We start from the raw sequence: 23,788 nt of genomic DNA, 5'->3' as shown, positions 1-23,788 counted from the left end.
GTCTTCTCCTTCAACTTATCTACAGACTACTTTTAATGTAAATACTATGGGCCCGATTCATAGAACTAACTTAAGACAAAATCCTAAACTTACTACCATTTTGGTATTCACAGAAGGCACTTACTCATTTTGGTATTCACAGAAGGCACTTACTCATTTCGGTATTCACAGAAGTTAGGAGTCCTAACTTTAGGCCTCCTAAATGCCTTCTGTGAATACCGAAAGTCTTAAAATTAGGATTTTTCTCAGTTTAGGAGTAGTAAAGTTAGGACTCATAACTGTACTACTCCGAAACTGAGAAAAATCCTAATTTTAAGACTTTCGGTATTCACAGAAGGCATTTAGGAGTCCTAAAGTTAGGAGTCCTAAATTTACTACTACCAAACTGAGAAGAATCCTAATTTTAAGACTTTCGGTATTCACAGAAGGCATTTAGGAGTCCTAAAGTTAGGAGTCCTAACTTTACTACTACTAAACTGAGAAAAATCCTAATTTTAAGACTTTCGGTATTCACAGAAGGCATTTAGGAGGCCTAAAGTTAGGACTCCTAACTTCTGTGAATACCGAAATGAGTAAGTGCCTTCTGTGAATACCGACATGAGTAACTGCCTTCTGTGAATACCAAAATGGTAGTAAGTTTAGGATTTTGTCTTAAGTTAGTTCTGTGAATCGTGCCCTACTTCTCTAGTATTGGATCTTTTCATAGATTCACATACTTAAACTATTCCTTGATGCCAAGCTTTGACCCTTTGGCAGTCAAAGTTAATCTATCAGTATCTATGTTCAGCAAAATAAAATTGAAGCAGCCATAGACTATATGTAGCTAATCCAACTCATTATTTGACCTGAACTCCCGTTAAAGAGTCGTAGAGGCTCAGAACTCCAACCCTCCTCTCTGGCTTCAACTGTCAAATATTCGACTTCACATCCAACGACAAATAGGAATGCTTTGACCTCTGCTCTTATCTTCGGTGCCCCATTGGGGGTGATAATTTAACTGCCAGCTCAAAGCGCATGTTTGATCTCTTTATCTTAGTGTGAGCTCAATGGGTAGGTTAGCTTGTTTGGAAGCCTGAGAAGGATGTAGCTGGGGAAGCAGGGTATCAAAAATTGATTTTATGCCCTTTAACACCGCTTCAAAGTTTTAGCATTGCTTCCTTGTGATCACACTAAATGCTGAGGTGCGGGTTTTATGAAAGATATATGACCATTTTTTATCTGAGAAGGTGCACTCTAGTTTTCTATCTACTTTGAGCCAGAGTCTTGGTAACTTGGGGGTCTTGGTGACTTATACAGTTCATAAAACATTTGTTTATCACCCTTCATGAAGACTAACCATTTCTCCAAATCCTTATTTATTTCAATGGCAACATGAACTACAATGGTGGTTCCCAGGCAGAGGGTCCTCATGAATTGGACTTATACTATGTACTAGGTGGCTCAGAGGAACAATGCAAGTCCAACCCCATTCTGTTGTGACAGATAGTGATTTCATATGGCTCCACCCACCTTCCTACAAGTTCAATGGTACAGGCTTCTATGGGATTCTGACAAATACAAGCAAGCAAAAAATGCAGGTATCCTGTAACAGATAACCTCCACTAATATTTTCTGCACTACTTGAAGCACCCTCATTGGCTATTCCTCCTTAGCCAGTTCAGACAATCCTCTCATGCAAACCGGTTGCATTGCCTTCACCAGCTGTATCAACTGCTGACTAGTGAAATCAGCAAATACCAGACTCTGAACCACCAGATGTTGGACAAGACATTGACTTGGATGATTATGTTTACAGACAGCATCATGGGGATGATGCAGGAGGGCAACGTTATTTGCAACAAGACCCATAATAGGGAGGTCTATATTTCAGCTAAAGATCCAAGCCTGGAACATGCCCCCAGGGACTCTTCTTCTGATTGCATATATTACCTCCATAAATTGATTTGGGGGTAGGATGTGGTCTAACGGCTAGGGCGGTCGACCTCAAATTTGGGGAATCGGGTTCGAGTCTTGGCAATGACGCTCAACATCCTGTGATTCTGGGAAAATCACTTAATCTCCCCATGCCCAACAAAAATGAATGTGTCCTTGTGTAACGCAACTGGTGCTCATGTAAAGCACTCTGATACCCAATACCTTCGGGTCAAGTTCACGCTATATAAAACTCTGAAAAGAAGAAAGAAATATTAACCAAGCTTCACTAAAATTCAGTGTCTCAATAGTGTCTGTTGAGAAAACCTCTGCTTTTTAATTCCAAGAACAAAGAAAAACAATTGATACTGGTATTTCTTTGTAGACCATCTCTGGGAGGAAGTATGGTTATATGTGTAAAATCCAGCAAAAAAAACAGTCTCCTCTATAGCTTGCTTAGAAAACCAATGCAAGACTCCAGATTCAGTAACAACATGCCTTCTGAATCAAATTAAAACAGACTCAGAAATATAATCCACAGCACAAAGATGTTCCTGCAATCCAGTGACACTTTGTGCTGCCCCCAGATCATCAAAGCATGAGACTAGACACAATGGGGTAAAATGATTGTTGTTTTTGCAGCAACTTCTGTTAAGATAGCAAATACAACTGCAACCTAGTCAATATATCATAGAACGCTGTGGCATGACATTGTCCCCTTTTTTGGAAAAGTTGCCTGATGATTGTTGGAAGGAGGCTAAGACTATTCTTAGGACAGTATACATCTTCCGCCCTTATTGATGCCTCTCTGGATGCCTCAAATACTCAGTCTCCAGTAGTATAAAAGCTGAAATTTGTGTGCAGGTGGCACATGGGGTTCTGTTATGTAAAATTTGAGCAAACACATGTTTCTAGTGCACTTATGTTTACTGACACCATTATTTTAGAGCACTGCTTTACATTACCATGTAACACTGCCTGTGAATATTTGCCAATTTTTTTTCATTTTCTGCCTTTTTCAAACTGAAGCAAAATCATCGGCGACAGACATTGATCACCTTGACTTCAAGATCGTGGTGGAGCCGAAGGACTCACCCTCATTTGTCGTCATCCTGCTGGGGTCATCAAGGCAGGAGAAAGCTGCATGGACCAGTGATATCAGCCAGGTATAATATGGAGTGTGATCGCTAGGGGGAAGAAAAAGTGGATGGAGATAGAAAAGAGTTTCAAATCCAGATGCACCAAACCAATATTCGAGAGGCAAGTAGGAAGAGAGCAGGGAGAACAGGAGGAGACAATAAGAGATAGCTCCAATATGTGTTAGAGAGGGACACAGTAAGAGAACGAGAAGAGGACATTAACAGGGGCAGAGAGTTTAAACCAAATTAAAGACTGGCATGGGAAGACAGCAGGGAAAATGAGAAGCAGGAGCAAGTGATATTATCCAGATATTAGGGTCAGAATGAAGTAAAAGAGTGCAATGGAGATAGAAATTGAAAGGAGGGTAACAGGGATTTGCACGGGGTCAGTAGTATCATTCAGGTGTGAGGAGAGAGTGGTACGGGGAGAAAGGGTCAGCGAGGTAGAAGAAGAGACATCAGTCAGGTGCAGGAAGAGGCAGAAGAGGGAAATGGGAGTGAAATTTAAAGAGAGAGCAAAAGGGAAGGATGACACAAGGCACGCTGTGAAGTAAAAGGGAGTAGTGGAGGGCTGAGAGTGCAAGGAAGAGATAAAGTGTAAATCTATAAATGTAAGTGTACTCTGACACATTTTTGTTAGTTTGCTACTTTTGTCTATTCATTATTTAAGAGTATAAAGCTACTCAAAAGTGTAAACTTAAATGTTGAGCCAAATTTACCAGAGTAACATTGCTTAAGTGAAAAAAGAGCAGAAATAAGTCCAGACCATGCTTGACTAACCGCTGATACTGCAACACCCTTCCATAGAAAATAATGAAGTCAGGGACTTAAAACATAACCTCAGAGGAAATAGCTGTAAATTAAAATAATGTATTTTAAGTTTGTGAGAAAGAGCACGGCACAGCTCTGGGTTAAACACAAGTGGATTTATTCAGCTTTTCAGCGCCTGGTTCCTACAGTCCATGAAACGCTTAGCAGACGCGTTTCAGCCGATGTGGCTTTCCTCAGTGCCGGTTTCACAGGCTGGTCCTTTCACCTGGGGGTCAATAGGTGTAAAGATGTTGTGGTGACAACTCCCAGTGCAGTAGTCTCTCGGCCCCTCCTTCGCCTTAAAGGTGTACATCACATCGCACTCACACTCCAGGCAGCTGCATGCTGGTAGGTGTGGTCTTAGGTGGAAGCCCATTAAGTAACTGGGGAATTCCAAACAGCTAGTGGTGTCCCAATAATATTGGCTGATGGACCTCACTCCACCGTAGTTCCCGTGAATATGGATGTATGGCTTGAACCACTTGTGATCCCCTTTTCAGGCAGTGAATACTGCCTCCTCTCTCACCGTGCAGAAATAGTTACCCTGTGGTAATGAATCTGTCTGGGGAGGTGACACGTCGCATTTTCGTGCAGTGTCCAATATTGTGCTGTCTCACGCGTTGCTCCACACCGAGAGGGTGTGCCGGCTGCCAGTGTCCGTGATACTGGCCAAACATCCAATCCAATGCTCACTCCCAGGTAAGAAAGAGAATGCAGCTGCCTGGAGTGTGAGCGCACAGCTCTGGGTTAAACACAAGTGGATTTATTCAGCTTTTCAGCGCGTGGTTCCTACAGTCCATGAAACGCTTGACAGACGTGTTTCAGCCGATGTGGCTTTCCTCCGTGCCGGTTTCACAGGCTGGTCATTTCACCTGGGGGTCATTAGATGTAAAGATGTTGTGGTGAGCACTCCCGGTGCAGTAGTCCCTTGGCTCCTCCTCCGCCTTAAAGGTGTACATCACCTCGTGCTCACACTCCAGGCAGCTGCATGCTGGTAGGTGTAGTCCTACGGGGAAGCCCATTAAGTAACTGGGAAATTCCAAACACCTAGTGGTGTCCCAATAATATTGGCTGATGGACCTCACTCCGCCGCAGTCACCGTGAATATGGATGTATGGCTTGAACCACTTGTGATCCCCTTTTCAGGCAGTGAATACTGCCTCCTCTCTCCCAGTGCAGAAATAGTTACCCTGTGGTGATGAATCTCCCTGTGGGGGGCAACGCGTCGCATCTTCGTGCAATGTCCAATATTGTGCTGGCTCACGCGTTGGTCCAAACCAAGAGGGAGTGCCGGCTGCCAGTGCCCGCAATACTGGCCAAACATCGATCAATCAATCAATCAAGGGTTTGTATAGTGCGCTACTCACCCGTGAGGGTCTCAAGGCGCTGGGGGGGCGGCCACGGATCAGTCGTCGAGCCAGGTCTTGAGGTCCTTTCTAAATGCGTGCAGGGTTGGGGAGTGTCTGATGTTCACAGGGAGCTTTTTCCAGGTCTTGGCTGCGAAGTAGGAGAAGGCTCTCCTGCCCGTTCTGCTTCTGCGGATGTGGGGGACCTCTGCCAGGGCAAGGTCGGCGGAGCGGAGGTACCTCTTGGGTACGTGGAAAGATAATCTCTCGTTGAGGTATTTGGGTCTGATGTTGTAGAGGGATTTGTAGGCGTGGGTGAGGAACTTGAAGGTGACCCTCTTCTCGACGGGGAGCAAGTGGAGGCCTTGTGTGTTTGTGACGCGGGGTCCCGAGGACGAGTCTGGCTGCGGCATTCTGGATGGTTTGAAGTTAGCATAGAAGAGCCTTGTTGATTCCTGTGTAGGGGGCAGTACCGTAGTCCAGTCTGGTGGTTATGAGCCCGTGGGTGACGGTCCTTCTGCAGTCAGGGGGATCCATTTGAAGGTCTTGCGGAGGATGCACACGCAGTTGAAGCTCGTGGAGGTCACGGCATTGATCTGGTGGTTAATGGAGAGGGAGGAGTCAAGGATGATGCCGAGGTTTCGTGTGTGGTCCGTACGGGTGGGTGGGTTCCCGAGGGCGGGGGGCCACCAGGTGTTGTCCCAGGAGGAGGTGCAGGATCCGAGGATGAGGACCTCAGTGTTCTCTGAGTTGAGCTTCAAGCAGCTGTATTTCATCCATGCTGCCACGTTCTTCATTCTTTCCTGGAAGCAGAGTCTGGTGTCTTCGGGGTTACTCGTGAGTGAGAAGGTGAGCTGGGTGTCGTCGGCGTAGGATACAATGCTGAGCCCGTGCTGTCTGATGATGGTGGCGAGGGGGGCCGTGTAGATGTTGAAGAGTGTGGGGCTGAGTGATGATACTTGGGGTACTTCGCAGTTGATATCGGTGGGTTTGGAGAGGAAGGAAGGGAGTCTAATCTGTGTTCTCCCGGTGAGGAAGGATTGGATCCAGTAAAGGGCGGTTCCTTGTATCCCCGCGTCGTGAAGTCTGGCCGCGAGGGTGCAATGTGATACAGTGTCGAAGGCTGCGGAGAGGTCTAGAAGGATGAGGGCTGCGGTGTATCCCTGGTTGAGTAGAAGGCCGATGTCGTCAGTGGTGGCGAGGAGGGCAGTCTCGGTGCTGTGGTTGCAGCGGAATCCAGACTGGGAAGCGTCTAGGATGGAGTTCTCTTCGATGAAGGCGGTCAGATAAGCGTTTACAAGTCTCTCGGTTACTTTCACCGTGAAGGGGAGGAGAGAAATGGGTCAGTAGTTCTTCAGGTCAGTAGGGTCGGCTGTTGGTTTCTTGAGTAAGGGTTTTACCTCCGCCCACTTCCAGTCGTCAGAGCAGATTCTGGATCTGAAGGAGGCGTTGATGGCCCATCCTAGTTCAGATGCGATGGCGGCAGAGGCTCTTTGGAATATGTGCGTTGGACAGGGGTCCATTGGGGCTCCTGAGTGGATTTTCTTCATGGTCGCGGTGATGTGTTAGACGGTGGCGGGGTCTCAGGTCGAGATGGTAGGCTTATCGGCGTCAGTGGGTGGGGAGGTGGTGTCAGGTGCTGGTTCGCTGAAATTGTCATAGAGGGCCTTGATCTTCAGATGGAAATAGGAGCCCAGTTTGTCCCAGAGTTCCTGGGAAGGTGCGATGTCCGTGGCTTCACTAGCGGGCTTTGCGAACTGCTATATGACGTTGAACAGTTCCTTGTTGCGTTGGTCTGGACTTTGTCTCTTATGAAGCTCCGTTTGGTGTCTCTAATGCGCTGGTGGTATTCCTTCAGGGCGCTCCTGTGGTTGTTCTGTGCTTCCGTGGTTTTCTGGTTTTGCCAGGTTTTTTCTAAGCGTCTGTAGGTATGTCTGGCTTCTTGTAGTTCCGTGGTAAACCAGGCGGCCTTCAGAGGACATTGTTTGGTGGGGTGGCAGAGGGGAGCGAGCTTGTCGGCGCAGCAGGAGATCCAGCGGTGAAAACGTGTGGTTGCGGCGTTGGTGTCGGTGGTGGCGCCGGGGGGGGGGTTTGCAGGAATGTGGTGCTGAGGAGTTCCTCTGTGACCTTGCTCTAGTTCTGTCGTGGCAGGCGCAGGGCGGGCGTGGTTGGAGTGGTGGTGTTGAAGGTGAAATGGATGCAGTAGTGGTCCGTCCAGAGGGGCTCTGTGGTGTGGCTGAAACGGATGTTTGTCCCTCCCGCGAAGATGGGGTCGAGAGTGTGTCCAGCTCTGTGGGTGGGCGTTTTGACCAGCTGCTTCAGTCCGAGGTTAGCCAGGTTGTCGAGGAGAGTGGTGGAGTCTAGGTCATTGCCGTTGTCGAGGTGGAAGTTCAGGTCCCCAAGTAGAATGTAGTCTGTGGAGGTGATTGTGTGGGGTGCGACGATCTCGGCGATGATAGTTGCGGGCTGGATACGAGGTCTTGGTGTTCTGTAGATGAGGGTGCCACGTAGCATGGTCCTGGTGCTGGTCCGGATCTGGAAATGGAGGTGTTCTATTTTGGAGCGGGGATCACTTGTGCTGGATGTGGAGAGTAGTAGGGGGGTCTTGTGTGCGATTGCGAGTCCTCCTCCTGGGCGGTGGGGGCGGTCCTTTCTCTGGATGTTGTAGCCGTCGGAGATGGCTGTGGCAATGTCCGGGCCGAAGGAGGCGTTGGTCCAGGTTTCCATGAAGAAGGCGACGTCAGGCGAGAGGGTATCGATCAGGTTCCAGATATCTACGGCGTGTCGATGCTTCGCGCGCACGTTGAGGAGGATGCAAGTCAGGGTTTCTGCAGAGCGGGCATCAGGCGGGCCTTCGGGGGTAGTGGGGGTTTTATCGATGGTGAAGGATCTGTGGCAGGGTCTGCATGAGAACTGTCCATGGGTGGTGTTCAGCGACGATATTGCGCAGTCGGCGTGTCTTCCGGGATTAAGTGCGTCCAAGCCAGTGCATCCAATCCAATGCTCACTCCCAGGTAAGAAAGAGCATGGAACAGCTCTGGGTTAAACACAAGTGGATTTATTAAGCTTTTCAGCGTGTGGTTCCTACAGTCCATGAAACACTTGGCAGACGAGTTTCAGACAATGTGGATTTCCTCAGTGCCGGTTTCACAGGCTGGTCCTTCACCTGGTGGTCATTAGGTGTACAAATGTTGTGGTAACCACTCCCAGTGCAGTAGTCTCTCTGCCCCTCCTCCGCCTTAAAGGTGTACATCACCTCGCGCTCACACTCCAGGCAGCTGCATGCTGGTAGGTGTAGTCCTACGTGGAAGCCCATTAAGTAACTATATATATATGTATATATAATGTGTATATATAAATGAAGTATAATTTATATGTGTGTGCTTGTATATATATATATCAAAACAATACCTTTTAAGGCTTAGAGTACCTCATAAATTATGCAAATAAGGAAGCAGGGAACTCTAGGTAATTCCAAAGTTTAGGTAGAGAGCAGCTGCTCCTATATAGAGCGCCCTACAACACCAGAGACACTTTGAATCTGCTCACCTCAAATGTCTGTTTTTCTAGCAAAGTTTTAAGTATGTGATTAACACAATGCCATCCACGCCAAGCCTGAAAGGGACAAAGCATTTTTCCATTTTTACAGAAAAAGCTTTATGCATAGGATTAGTACAGTGCTATTCATGCTGAGCTGTAAAACGAAAAAAGCATTTTACCACTTCAGGCACAGTATTACAGCTTTGGATTGCTAAAATACCGTCCAAGCCAACCTGGAATGCATAAAAGCAACCCCTGACAGGTGTTTTGCTCGTGTTAGAGCTCTTAAGAGAGTTATAGCTTTGTCCATACACAGGGGAGTACCCAGTATAATTTAAAACAATACCCTATCAGGTTAAGAGTGCTGCATAAATTATGCAAATAAGAAAGCAGGGAACTCTGAGTAGTTACCAAGTTTAGGTGGAGAGCAGCTCCTATATCAAGCACCCTCCAACACCGGTTAGACTCTGAATCTTCTCACTTCAAATATTTGTTTTCCTAGCAAAGTTTGTAAGCATAGGATTAGCACAGAGCCGTCCACGCTTAGCTAAAAAGGGAACAAGGCTTTTGCCATTTGTTCTAATATTATTTAAGGATAACATATTCTATTAACCATTTTTAACTTTAAATTGCAAAATACATACAAATGAATTCCAATTAATTCTACACATACATTTTTGTAATCTTTAGAGCATAATAAGTAAATTCAAACATTTGTCTTTAGGTGGGATTTTTAAAAATAGATATTTAAAATACTTTTTATTGAATTTAGTACATTTCAAATCATTAAAAAAAACAAGCTGATAGTTTTAAGTTACTATTAGTAACTTTTCACATGTAGGCAAAGGTCTCTGCCATCAGAATGGAGATCTGTGTATGTTAAAGTATAAACAAAAATGTAAAATGCTATTAAACTTTAGAATTCAATAGAAAACACATTTTGATGTAAAATATTAATATGTTTTCTATGTATTTTAATTATATAACAGCATTCAAAAGTTAAATGATTAATAACTCAATATAAATTTCGAATGTCATTATTTTTATATGTTAAACTCAAATTGTGTTTCTGAAGGCTAAATTGGAAAAAGAAAATCCCACTTAAATAAATAATAAAAAAAAAATCTGTATTAGAATTATTAAAAGTGATGTCCGTATATTTTAATGAGAATGAATTGTGCATTACTTTTTGCATTTAAAATTATTAAAATATCTCAATTAAAATAAAAAATGTTATATTTTTATATCATAGATTTCTCATTAAATTAAACATATTTTTATTTGTCATTAGTTTAAATCATTTCATTAATTTGAATTATTTCCTATGTGGTTTTATTTAAGACCATACCTCCATTATATTCCATAGGAGGTTGTTGCAGTACCAGTAGTTGTTCAAGAGTGGTGTTGGGCTCACTCCAGGTCTGAGCTGGAGTACATTTATGACTGTTTTGTATCCTTTTTGTTTGTAGTCATTTCAGAAGTGCAGTTTGTGAGTAGGAATGAGCTTATTCTTTTGTGGGAAGGTGTAGTCCTCCTGAAACCACTCCCTAACCTGACTTTAACCCCCCCCATACTCCTCTCCTTACCCCACCCCTTTAGTAGTAAATATTCCCAATTCTCGAACCTCTCCCCAATGTCCCTCCCACATTTACTACTAAAACGTATGCTAACATGTTCAGAGACTGCAGTTGGTGGAGATTTTCACTCAAGAACCCCTGCTTGTAGATTTGTGAATAGTATTTTGCAGTACATTAGCAGTTCTACCGTAATACCGCTAAATGCACTGCAAAATGCAGCTTGTGAATAGGCCCTATGTAGGGACCAGCTATATTTGCCACATTTGTAGTAAAGAGCTAGTTCTTGTGTGATAAAGCAACAGCGAGAGAGCTGGAAACTGAGATCAGTCTCATAAGCCAGGTGCCATTGGGGAGGTAAGGATGACGGACCGGAAGAGAGGATGAGGTTCAAGCAAATCCATGCAGGTACAGAGCGAACCGATTGAGGGGAAATTGGAGATCAGTGAGGGGAGGGGCATCAATAGGGAGGAGTAGGAGGATGAGAGAGTGGACAAAACAGCTGAAGAGATGGCTTGGAATGTACCTAGCCATGAATATGGGGGAAAGGAATGGGGTGAAGGGAAGAGGCTGGGAACAGTTCCACGAGCCATGCGCGTGAAGGGAGGAAGAAGAAGAAGATGAAGGGTAAGAATATGAGAATGCATGACTGAAGCGGGACAGAGTGAGAGATTGTAGAAGGAGAGAAAGAGGTGCACAGGGCCGGGAAAGAGCCAGAATAATACAGGCAAGGTGCTATACGTGTCTCTTCCGTTGTGTCGGGCATCACACTGGTTGCCAGTGTTTGGAACGAGTGTTGTTGTTAATCATTCATGCATTTTTGGTTCTAGTGCAAGAGCTGATTAGAAAGTAAGATGCTTTAATGTTTGTTATTTCTGTGTCAGATACATTCTGTGTGAGTCTCTTTGTTACTTCCGAAGTGTGAATTGTTGCACGATAAGAGGTGTTGTTTGTGAGCAGCTTCCTTCTCTGTCTCTAGAAATATTCTACATAGATGTGTAGTGTTCTGCTTGCATCACTGTATTGACCCTTAAGGTGGCGGGAGGCGGTAGGGTTGTAGTGGGCCTCTCTTCCAGTCTGCTGTCGTAGTAGTGGTCAGGTGCCAGTGAGATTTGGTTGCAGCAGCGAGCGCCCCCATTCCAGTGTGTTTTTCTTGCTGTTGTGGTAGTAGGTAGTAGTGAGATGCCTTATTCCAGTTTGCTCTTCTGATTGGTGTGAGGAGAACTTTGCTAATTTGCTATTGCAGCAGTGTTTACGTTCCTTGTGCACATTTCTAGGGATGAACTGCCCTCTGGAAGCATTATTTGATAGAGGTAAGATGATCTGTGCCTTTTTAGGTCGAGCATTCAAGACCTCTTGTATATACTTTAGTATATACTTATATGTGTACGTAGTTTGTGGGCTCTGGAGATCAGCCCTAGGACTTGTCTGCTTCCGCATAGGGACTTTTTTTGCTGTTCAACTGCCTCTATTTAACTGTCTTGATAGAAACCGACCAGTAGAGGTCAGTAAAATACCAGAATTGCTTTCTGCTGAGGGACCCTTTTTTATTTTTCTGGCAACTGCCTCTATTTAACTTTCTTGAGAGAAAACGACCACCAGAGGTCAGTAAAATACCTGAATCACTTTAGCATTCTCTAGATTCCAGTCCATAGAAATTGTCTTCCATGAGCACCCGTAGACAATATTATTTTTTTCAAATCTTGTATTTTCAGTGATATGACCACCGAAGGCCCTTATTTTATATTAAAAACAGAGCTTTGGACTCTACCATTACTGAATTTGCAATAGGAGTTACAGTATGTTCAGTTTATGAATCAAATCAGGATGACCCCCAGATATTTGAAGTTTTGGAAACAGAACTGGCTACGTGGCCAAACCCTTTAATTTTCTGGGGAGATCTAAATATCTCATTAGATGTAGGAAATGGGAAGCAGAGACAAGGGGGCTATTTCGGGCGTAAGCCTAGAGTTTACAGGGCTCTAAATTTCCTTATGAATAGTCACAGTTTGGTTGATATCTGGGACCATAAAAACCTGACTAACCCTAGTTATACATACTTCTTCTGCCCCCATAAAAAAATTGTCAGGATTGACTATTTCTATGGTACAAGGGATCTATTAGAACGAGCTGGGATTAAGAAACTTCCCAAAATAATTTCTGATCACAATCCCTTGATTTTAAAAATAGCTATACCAAGCTTTAAGAGATCACGGAGCAAGTGGACGTTTGACAGAAAATTGCTAGTCAACAATGAATATATCGAATTTATTAAAGATTGGGCACAGGAATATTTTAATATTAACAGCTTCAGTGCTAGCAAGGGGGTGGTCTGGAATTCTTTTAAGGCTAGTCTTAGGGGGGAGACTATAAGCTTTGTTGCCAGGGCTAAGAAGCAGCGGGAGACCAAGAACCAACAACTATCTCAGGAGTTGGCCAGGGCTGAAGAGGAGTATGTTCTGACAATAATGCAGGGACAAGAGGGTGGCCAAATTCAACATCGGATAATTGTCTTAAAAGCAGAATTAAATAGCTGGCTAACGCAGATATCAGCAAAGGAATATCAATCCCGTAGGAGTAGTACTTACGGAAATGGAGAACAAGTTGGTAAAAGGTTAGCTCTGCGCACTAGGCAGAGGATATCCCTTAATGTAATACCTTCCATACAAATAGACGGACAAGTATATACCGATCCTGAAGAGATAGTCAAAGGGTTTCAACACTATTACCAAAACCTGTACCAGGATGATATTAATAAAGATCGATTCGAAGTTGCCCAGGGCTTAGTGGGCTTAATTGATGGTACTGAACTCGAAGGGGGCTTGGATAGCTTAACAAGTGATAAACTAGAAGAAGAGATTACTTTTGAAGAAGTTCATTTAGCATTGCTAGGAATGGTATCTGGTAAGGCTGCAGGCCCTGATAGAATTCCGCTCGAGGTCTATAAGATCTTAGGCACTGTCATAACACCTTTTCTCCTGGACCTGTTTAAGGGAGTGCAGTATAATGGAACCCCCCCTGAGTCTTGGAAGGAGACAGACATCGTAATATTCCCTAAAAAAGGCAAGCCGGTAGAGAATCCATCTTCATACCAGCCGATCTCTTTGATCAACTCAGATACTAAATTATATTCTAAAATACTGGCTAATCGGCTAGGGAGGATCATAGAATGCCTGTTCTCCCCTTGGCAACATGGTCTTAACCCGGGTTAAAGGAACAACTGACCATACCCGTAGAGTTATCTCTCTATTTGACATCATAAATGAGACGGGCCAGATGGCTATGATCCTTCTCTATGCCGAGAAAGCCTTTGACCGGGTGTCTTGGGAGTTTTTATGGGGGATACTAGAGTAAATGGATTTGGGCCACAATTCATTAAAGCTATTAAGGCAATGTATTACCAAGCAAGGGCCAGACTGCAACTTATGGGGAAGGAATCCAATAATATCAACATATCAAGAGAGACCAGGCAAGGATGCCCCTGCTCCTCTATATTATTCACTCTTTATATCAATCCGTTAGTGGTTAAACTACTACTGAATCAGAATATTAAGCCAATAAGTACGGGTGGTTATGAGACTAAAGTACTGGCTTCTGCCGATGATGTTGCGGTTCTAACCCCGAACCCAGCTGAGGCAATTATTGAGATAAATAAAATCGCTGAGAGCTACTGGCTTCTATCCGGATATGCACTGAATAAGGGGAAAACTATTGTTTTGAACGGACAATATAGATTTTATTGATCCAAGGAAAGTAAATACTGCGGTCTATCTTGGGGTCATTATAAGTGCTAAGGTGGATGAAATTATTAAATGTAATTTCGAGCCTATGATCAAAACCATAGGGAATGATCTAAGGAGGGTTAATGGGTTGCATCTGTCCATCATAGGGAGGGGAAACTTTGAATGACCATGCTACCAAAGATTCTGTATCTGTTCCGTGCAATACCGCTGGCTGTGGAAGATAGGATACTGAGGGCATTGGAGTCAATTTTTTCCAGTTTTATGTGGCAATACGGGAAGGTAAGAAGGGCGATGAAGTTTCTTGCCTTACCACAAGATAGGGGTGGCCTTGCAATCTCCAACATCACCCTTTATTACTGGGAGGCTGTTCTCCATCAAATGGCCACCCTTTTTGTCCTGGATAATGATATGGGAACAGAGCAAGGCCCAAAAATACCCACTATTTACGAATTGTCCATAGGGAAGGAAGCTCCTGGGTTGTTACTCAGGCAACTCGAACCGAGTTACTATAAAAACGTACGGATCAAAGTGATCTACAGTGCATGGAAAGTTTGGAAGCAGGTCTCCAAGTTTATGGCTGTCCCGAAAGTCTGTAGATATACCCCCCTTTGGCGTTCATCTCTGTTTCCACCCCAGATCAACGATGCAATGGGGAAGAAGTGGGAAAGGTATGGGGTGGGAACAATTGGGGTTTTTTGTGGGGAAGAGCAAGATTTTCAATTTCCCAGGCTACAGCGGGTCTTTAGCATACCGGACAACCAATATTTTAAATTTGTTCAGATTAGGAGCATCCTCACCGTTTGCAGCCCTAAGATTAAGCTCGACAAGATACCACTTTTGGATACTATAACCTCGAAGTCAAATAGAATTAGGAATTTTTATAGTTTACTTCTCGATAGGATTCCAGATGACCTGGAAAAAACTGAGACATATTGGGAAAGGAATCTGGGGAATGCCGATGTGGATATGTATATGAGCCTCTCTTTAACGGCTAAAATACTTTTATCCTCGAATCTCAAAGCCCAATTGTATAAAACTATTTTTAATCTCTATTTTACACCAGCTAAACTGTATGCATGGGGGAGAAGAAAAGATGATAAATGCCCCAGATGCGGGCTAGGGCCTGCCACTTTGATTCACATGCTGTAAGACTGTGACATATTAGATCTGTTAAAAACAGGGCTGCTAGGGTACTGGGAGGAAGTATTAGGCTTTAGACTAGAATTATCTCCTACCTTGCTGATCCTCGGCTACGATAGCACTTTGGGCCTTAGCACCGAGCAGGGTTATTCTTCCACCTTGTTGGGCCCAAGGACATCATCCTCTGAAAATTAAGTTTAATCCATGATTAGTACCGATACTCTACTTGTCAAAGTAGAAATGCAGGTACTCAAGAGTGAACAATCTAGGAGTGCTGGTACTTAGTACTTGTGAGTGCTGGCCCATTTAAAGCATTACTCCAGATTATGTATCGACATTCCCAAGCAAAAGCAGACTCGAGAAATTCTAAACTGATTATGTGACTTTCAATATCCACCAAATTCACTGAATCTACTGCCCATACTGGCCTCGTGCTGGTTGCACTGACACTGCTGACCCCACTAAATTTATCGACCATGCACAGCTCTGCTGACCATGTAGCTCTTGCTGAGCCTCCCCCTCCCACAGTCCCTACTGACTACACTGACCTTGCTAAATCCCTGCTGAAACCACTTTCCCTGCTGACCAGAGACATATTAAGGTTTAGTCAAGCATTTTTCAACAATGTACATTAATTTGACTTTAAGCAACACACAAGACAGTTCAAATGCAACCAAAAAATTCTTTATATATGAATTGCGTCATTCATATATGCATACATCAATATTTTCACGGGTGGCCGTCATGCAATGATGTGTTGATAGAAGTGACACAGTGAGGAATAGGTGCTCGGTGACAATGTGCGTGATATGTACAGTAGTTTAAAAGCGAATTTTTCGTAGGTGGCCAGGATGTGTCGAATAGTAAAACTGCGCTGTGGAAGAGTTCTTTTTTGGCACAGGTTCTATACGAAGGTCCACAAATTATTTGTGGACCTTCGTATAGAACCTGTGCCAAAAAAGAACTCTTCCACAGCGCAGTTTTACTATTCGACACATCCTGGCCACCTACGAAAAATTCGCTTTTAAACTACTGTACATATCACGCACATTGTCACCGAGCACCTATTCCTCACTGTGTCACTTCTATCAACACATCATTGCATGACGGCCACCCGTGAAAATATTGATGTATGCATATATGAATGACGCAATTCATATATAAAGAATTTTTTGGTTGCATTTGAACTGTCTTGTGTGTTGCTTAAAGTCAAATTAATGTACATTGTTGAAAAATGCTTGACTAAACCGTATGCGCAAAGCAATACTTTCACCCAACAGAACCACTGTTACCTTATAAACTTACTGCCCAGGTTCTGAGGGATACTGGGTCACCCCATTGCTCTTTTGAATACAGAGACATATTAAAGCAGACCTCTGCAGCCCCTGCTGTGCGTTAGGGGTTGGGGGAGGATTTAAGATATTTCTTTTACATATGGGAGGCTTATGAGCCAGTCATCAGATCCTACAGGGAGCCCCATCATTTTGCATTACACCACTGCTCCTTACTCAAGGGAGTCTGCTGCTGACCTTTGCTAGTAAGCCTTTGCTGCCTGCTGCATCGATGGAACCTGGTGAGACCCATGACTCTACCGACTACACCAACCTTGCTGGCATGTTTGTGCTGAGTTGTCCATCTGTTGGCCGGGCGCACTCTGCCCTTCCGTTTTTTAAGTTTAAAATAAAAGTTTGTTGGAAGAGAAAACAACTGTACATATACCAATTGATGACAATAAATCCCAGGGAGGCTCCTCTGCTAAGGCAGAGGAGCGTCGCCCACTGCTCTCAGAGCAGGAAAAATCAAATGATAATAACATTGTTATTATCATGCTATTTTTCGTAGGTTCAGGGCTGGGTTACGGCGGGGCTAGTGGCACAGGGGTAGGAGTGGTTGCCACACTCCAAGTGCACATGACTGTTTTGCCGGTTGTCTTGGGCCTGCCAAACAGTCATGCACTTTGCATGTTCCCCACCAGGCTGTAATGCACCGCCTGGTGAGGAACATGCCCAGGCTCCCATTCCCTGCCTGAGCGCCGAACCACGGCGCTCAGACCAGTCACAACACTGCATTACAGCATTGTGATTAGCTTAAGGGAGCCAGTGTGTGCTGCCTGTTCTAGCCGCGGAGAGATGATGGAGGAGAGATGCAGCGAGGAGATAAGTGTTTTTAAAAAAGTTTGTACCCCTCCACCACCCTCACCCCTCCACCCTTGTTCCCTGCCAGACGCTATAGAATAAATCACATTATATATTTAGATACTGAACACTGACCGATCCTGACCCTTTTCTTGCAGTGCATTGATAACATTCGCTGCAATGGCCTGATGATGAACGCATTCGAGGAAAACTCCAAAGTAACTGTCCCACAAATGATCAAGTAAGTGACCAATAAAAGCAATGAAGGTAACTGGGTAATGGAAGCGAGAGTGCCCATGGAATGGAGAGAGAGAGAAGCGATTGATGAGAAAGGGATGCTTTGGAATCAGAGAAAAGAGTTATGGATCTGATGACTGTGAACATGCTGTACCACAATCCAGTGGTGAACTGCCTGCATTATCAATATGTGATTGGAAATAAATGCCTGAATCTCAGTAAATCAAGACTGAATCTGATTATCCTGGTGCGCATGCCATCACTTCATGACCTTTCTATATACCAAGCTTACTTCCTTTGCTGCATCTGAGCATATTTTCTACATTTTGCTACGGTATTAAGACAAAATATTGAGTAAATAATATCGCCATACCAAAATATTGAGTCTAAAATTTTGTTTTATGGAAAATTGTCAGCAAGAATATTGATGGCAAGAATATTGATTTTAAGGTAAGTAATATCGATTTTAAAAATAATGAAGTCATTAATATAGTTTGCAAAAATATAGTTGTTTGAGGTATCCTTGTTTAATTATTGTTATGTATTTTAGTGTATATTTTAAATGTGTATTATGTAATCTATTTGTATAATTATTGTTTCTGTTTTTATATATATTTGTTAATTTTTTAGTAGTTATTAAATTTAATGTAACTAACTTTTGTGTTTTTTAGTTCCAACGCAAGTTATGGGTTTATAGGGGTATAGGGCTTGTATGATAGAAGCACTCAGCCTGAACAACAAATGCATCTTAACCATGCATTCCTTTACCACGCATGCCTTCACCACACAATTTTGTGGTAAAGACATGAACGGTAAAGGTATGCATGGCTAAGCTCGCCACTACTCCCAACCCTCTCCCCGCCCTAATCTACAAACCCCCTACCTGCCCCTTAACATACCCCAAATCCCTCCCACCCCTGGGCTATCCCTAACCCTTAACATACACTACCCCGACCCCCCTCCAAGTCACGCGCTCTCCCTAAAACTACCCCAACCCCTTCCAATGCCCTTTAACCTAAAACCCTAATCCCTAATTTAAAAAACTACACCGACCACAAACAATGAGCCCCAAAAACAAACAAACCCTCCCCCAAACCCTAAAAACTACCCCAACTACCCATTCTCCTCTCCTGAGCCCTAAAACTCTGCCCCTTAACATACACTATCCGATCCCTCCGTGCTGTACATTAAACTAACCCAACCCCTTCCACTGCCCTTAGGCCTAACACTCTAACCCCTAATTAAAAAAACTACCCTACCTCCGAGCCCTAATAACTACTCTGCCCATCCCCTAAGCCCTGAAAACTACTCCAACACCCCCCCAGTCCTGAAAACAACCACAACCCCAGCCCTGAAAATTACCCCAACACCACCTCAGCCCTAAAAACTACCCCAACCGTCCCCCAGCACTGAAAACAACCCTCAGACCTGAAAACAACCCCCCTGCCTGTAGCACAGCCCTGAAAACTACCCCCCAGCACAGCCCCACTTTCCTCACCGTGTCCTCTGCCTCTCTTCCTGGTGAGGTCTCCCCCGCCTAGCTGCAAAAATTCCTCCCGCCCCAGCACAGCCCTGAAAACTTCCCCCTGCCCCCAGCACAGCCCCGAAAACTCCCCCCACGCCAGCACAGCCACAAAAACGACCCCAGCACAGCCCCAAAAACTACCCTATGCCCCCAGCACAGCCCCACTTACCTCACTGCGTCCTCTGCCTCTCTTCCTGGTGACGTTTCCTGCTTCCATCCCTGCAGCAGCCAGCAGCTTGACCAGGCACTGCTTTAACCACTAATATGCTTAGTTAAGGCATATGTGTGGTTAAGGCAAGCGTGGTTATGCTTGCGATGTCGGAACACGCGTGGCTGAGGCCGCGGTGTTCCGACTGTTTCCCAGGTATAGGGTTTGAAGTAATGTAATTGTAATAAATTAATTAATTTTTATTCAATGTTATTTATTAAATTGATACTTAATTATGTTAATTATGCTATTAATTTGTTTTATGTAGATTTTATGTGCGGGTTGTGGGGATTATAGGTGTAAAGGGTGGGAAGTAATTTATTTTTAATTAATTAATAATTTGTTGTTAATTCATATTAATTAGGTTAAAGGGGTATTACATTAAGAGTCCCAAAATATTTTGTTGTTTAGTTTTAATTCTGCGTCAAAGGATCTTTACTGATATTCATAAACACTACAATGTTCCGGAGCTGCATGTGTGTATTCCGGAGGACATTTCAAAAGATGCCCACTGAAAATGTCACACAGGGTGAACTGTCCTTATGATGAGCAACGCCCCGTAATACCTATCAGGGGCTATTTGTTTCCTGGAAATCCATTGATTAACCATAATAAGCAGATCCAGCTTGCATTTCACACTGTAGTTTACAATAAAGGTGAAAATATGTGAAAGGGAAGGAAAAATGCAGCCTGATAGTCTTACAATGAAAGGTAAGCAAAAGTGCCCTGTCTCTTTAAGAGTCCAGGAGTTTCCCCTACCCATGATGCACTGAACTGGCAGCTACCTCAGAGAGTCAGTTCTTTATTACAGCTCCTGCGAGTGGGATCTTAGAGCACGTGTGGTTTGACACCTCTACTTTTTGACTAAAGTTTGTTTTTATATTTTCGCTCAATATACATATATGTTTTTTTAAAAGCTGTCTTTCACCCCCACGAGATCTGTGTGGTGTGCCTGCCAGAGTCACACTCGACTGATGACTGACCCCTGGAAACAACATGTCCAATAGGACTTTAAACATTCGAAACCCCATCAGACTCAGAGAAATGATCCAGGACGTGAAAGTGGAGGAGGAAATGAAGAAGACGAAGAAAGGGTTGGAAAAGTTTTCTCGTGCTTCTTGTGAAAGACAAATGGCGTCTGAGAAGGACTCCTACAAAAGGAGGTCCTGAAATAGGAAATCTTCAGGAAACCACTGATGACATCATTCAAGATCAGCTTCAAAGGTGTTCCGATCAGCTCTCAAAGGCAGGTACGATGTGTCATTTTCATCAACGGAGAGCATACCAACAAACACCCACAGTCTGCAAGACCCTTGGGCAAAGCCATTTAACATCGAAGGCTGCCCACAGTTCGATGTTGCCAAAGTCGCCCGTGATATTGATGGCTAAACCGGCTTCGTTTTCATCATTGGTAGGATTCCCATCTCTGATGTCAATGACAGATCACCACTGAACATCATTCCTCTCATTCTCAAAAAAAGAGATGCCATTTGGCTACTTTAATTCCCCACCTCCATCGGCGTTGTAAAGGCAAAGACTGTTAACATCATCTATGCGTCAATAACTATGATCCACTAACTTTCAAACCGATGTCAACATTGAAGCCAATATAGACGTGGATATCACTGGCGGCTTTGATATCATCAAACAATGGGCAATCTTCGATGTTAAATAGCGGAAGGTCTTCTACATCAACCTTGTAGGTCTTTCAGACTGCAAGTGTTTGGTATACTCTCCATGACGTTGATGAGAAGTAGACATCGAACCTGTCTTTGAAATTAGATTGAAGCCGATGCTATCAATGTTGACACTTTTGACGCTGATCTTGAATGACATTGCGAAGGATGTATTCAGTGTTTTCCTGAAGATCTCTTTTGTCTGGATCACCCTATGTGAGAGTCCTTCAGGAACAGTTTGTCTTTCAAACCAATAAGGGAAATATTCTATTTTGAGGATCCACTTCAGGTTCCTTACAATCCTTACAGCTGTCACCACCTAGGAGGGTATCTAGACCAACATCAATGACTCCTGTTCTCAAAAGACGACCAACTCTTCTGTCCCCTCAATGATCTCCAGCCTCTCTTCCCATGGTACTCCAGAAAAAAGAAAAAGACACAGATCTCCTTCCAGTCCCAGGTCTCCTATTTCAGATTCAGATGATACTAATTCATTTAGTACTCCAACCCCACCAGTCTTATCTCCATCTTGTGTCTCCCATCGACAACATTACAGCATTTCACATAGTCGTAGCCAGAGGAGCGGATAAACTGAACATTCCTCTGGAGATTCTACAACAAAAAGGTTCAGTGATTCTAGAAACTTTACAGCCAAGTGCAGCTCTGAAACCCTTGCTGCATTGAGTACCAGGCCTGCATGACATTGCAGAGGAAAGGTCCCTTAACCCTAGCACTATAAAAGCTGCCATTCTATGTCTATTGCAGAAATATAAGGCACCACAACAGGATCCAGACATAACGTAAAATGAACCAAAACCTGATTCAGTTATAGTAACCTTGGTGAGAAGGAGGCATGTTTCAGCTCCGGATACTATAGTTACAACACAGCGAGAAAGCAGACATCTGGAATGCCTGGTAGTAATGTATGTGGTATGGCAGCTACACATTTAAAAAATGACAGCATGACAAAAGGTATCTGAAGGAAACCTGGGAGGGCATGCAATCTTTTATCAATGACCTGCCTAAACATTGCCAACAAGACTTAATTGAAATGCTGATATTAAACTTCACTGATCTCTAACCAAATCATAAGTGCAGCAGTTGATTCTGTAGAATTGGCATCTAGAGCCTACTATCATGGTGTATCCACCACCTTAAAGCCAGAGTTTTCAGGGTTTACTTTATTTGGGAGACAAACAGAGAAAGAGATGATAAAGATGAAGAATAAGGTTGATTCTCTGGCAGTGGGCCTTGAAGAAAGGAAAACGTATTTAAACAGCTATAAAAGGCAAAAGGTAGGAGGTATTCCTAGCCCAGGGTTCATTCCCCTTACTGGCCTTATTAACCTGACCAACAGCAATAACGCCATAGTCAGAGATGCCCTTACCAGAAAAGGTTTTTGGTACCTAACTCATCATCAATGAAACCTCCTACCTCCAGAAGAAGACACTCTTCTGGTAATAGACAGTGACTTCCCAACTCTGTTTCTCACTTCAGTGGGAGAGCAGTACCCTTGCATATGGCAGAGTGGACTCCACTTACAAGAGACAAATGGGTGCCAAATATTGTAGCCTATAGATACTTTCTACATTTCAAGGCCATTCTACTAACAGTTCCTTCAAAGCCAGCTTTGGGTGTGATCAAGCTAGTTCCACTGATACAGACCAATATAAGCCCTATGGTTCACAAACAAATTCATCAAGAAGAAGAAGAACAAGGAATGATATGTGCAATAGAACTGCGAGATACATATTTTCACATTCCAGTAGCAAAGCCCCATAGAAAATTTCTTTTTAATTGTAGGAAATAACCTCTGTTACTAAATAGTCCTGATTTCAGTCTCAAGTCTTCTTCTTGTACATTCTTTAAATGTGTAGCCGTAGTAGTAGTCCACCTACGATAGAAGGGGATTTTTACTACCCTTCCCAGGACAACTGAGCACTGAAAGCACACAGTCATGAAAATGTGAAGTAGGATTTTGTTGCAAATATAAAACTACTGTGCTGTCTGGGTCTTCAGATCAACCATCAAAAGTCAACCTCAACACCAGTGCAAACACTAACTTATTTGGGGGCAATGGTGAAATAGTGTCCTCTATCTGGGAGTAATGCCACATTCTGGAGAAAACCTCCAAGCCAACAGCAATAAAATAGCTTCCCTTCTAGCCCTATGAATGACATCCTGCATCTATATTATCCCAGATGCAAGGCTGCACGTGAGACCCCCCTGTAGCACTATCTAGAGGACCAACAGTGTCAAAAGAAGAACAATTGAGAGGACAGCTTGATTGTGACTTTTACAACAAGACAATCTCTATCTATAAGCAGAACTTGCACAAGGGAGTTTTCTTTTAGAAGGAAATGCCATCACAGAGTATAGTGATGGATGCTTCCTTGTCAGGGTGAGGAGCTCATTTAAACATTTGATAGTACAGAGACAGTGGACATTCAAGGAAGCCTCATACAACATAAAACTATCTGGATCTTAGTGTTGTCCATCTGGCTCTCAAGGCCTGTCTGCCATCCCTGAAAAAGTCAACAATCCAGACTGAAACAGACACTACTACCACCAAGCATTGTTTTAACAGACAAAGGGGCACCAGGTCAAGACCACTTTCAACAGAAGCACGGACAATCTGGCATTGGGCCACAGCCAGGGAACTGACACTAACAGTGGTACACATTTCAGGGATGATAAATCAGCAAGTAGACTTTCTCAGCCCCTATTACAAAGAGTCTCACAAGTGCGTCCTTTGAAGAATGGGAAACCGTCCTATAGCCGAACATGAGGGTTGCCAAGTTCCT

At 43.8% G+C, this 23,788-nt stretch overlaps 1 protein-coding gene across 1 annotated transcript in view; it reads left to right on the top strand.

Annotated features, from left to right (window-relative positions):
* RASGRF1 (Ras protein specific guanine nucleotide releasing factor 1) overlaps positions 1-23,788 on the top strand; it is a 727,100-nt gene that overhangs the window by 423,742 nt on the left and 279,570 nt on the right. The window contains exons 12-13 of the mRNA XM_085644699.1: positions 2,941-3,077; positions 17,497-17,579. Coding sequence (XP_085500825.1) covers positions 2,941-3,077; positions 17,497-17,579 — 220 coding nt within the window. The remainder of the gene's footprint in view (positions 1-2,940; positions 3,078-17,496; positions 17,580-23,788) is intronic.

This window comes from Triturus cristatus, chromosome 3_1 (genome assembly GCF_964204655.1).
Source record: "Triturus cristatus chromosome 3_1, aTriCri1.1, whole genome shotgun sequence".
NCBI lineage: Eukaryota > Metazoa > Chordata > Amphibia > Caudata > Salamandridae > Triturus > Triturus cristatus.
This window is presented reverse-complemented; position numbering and strand designations above follow the sequence as displayed.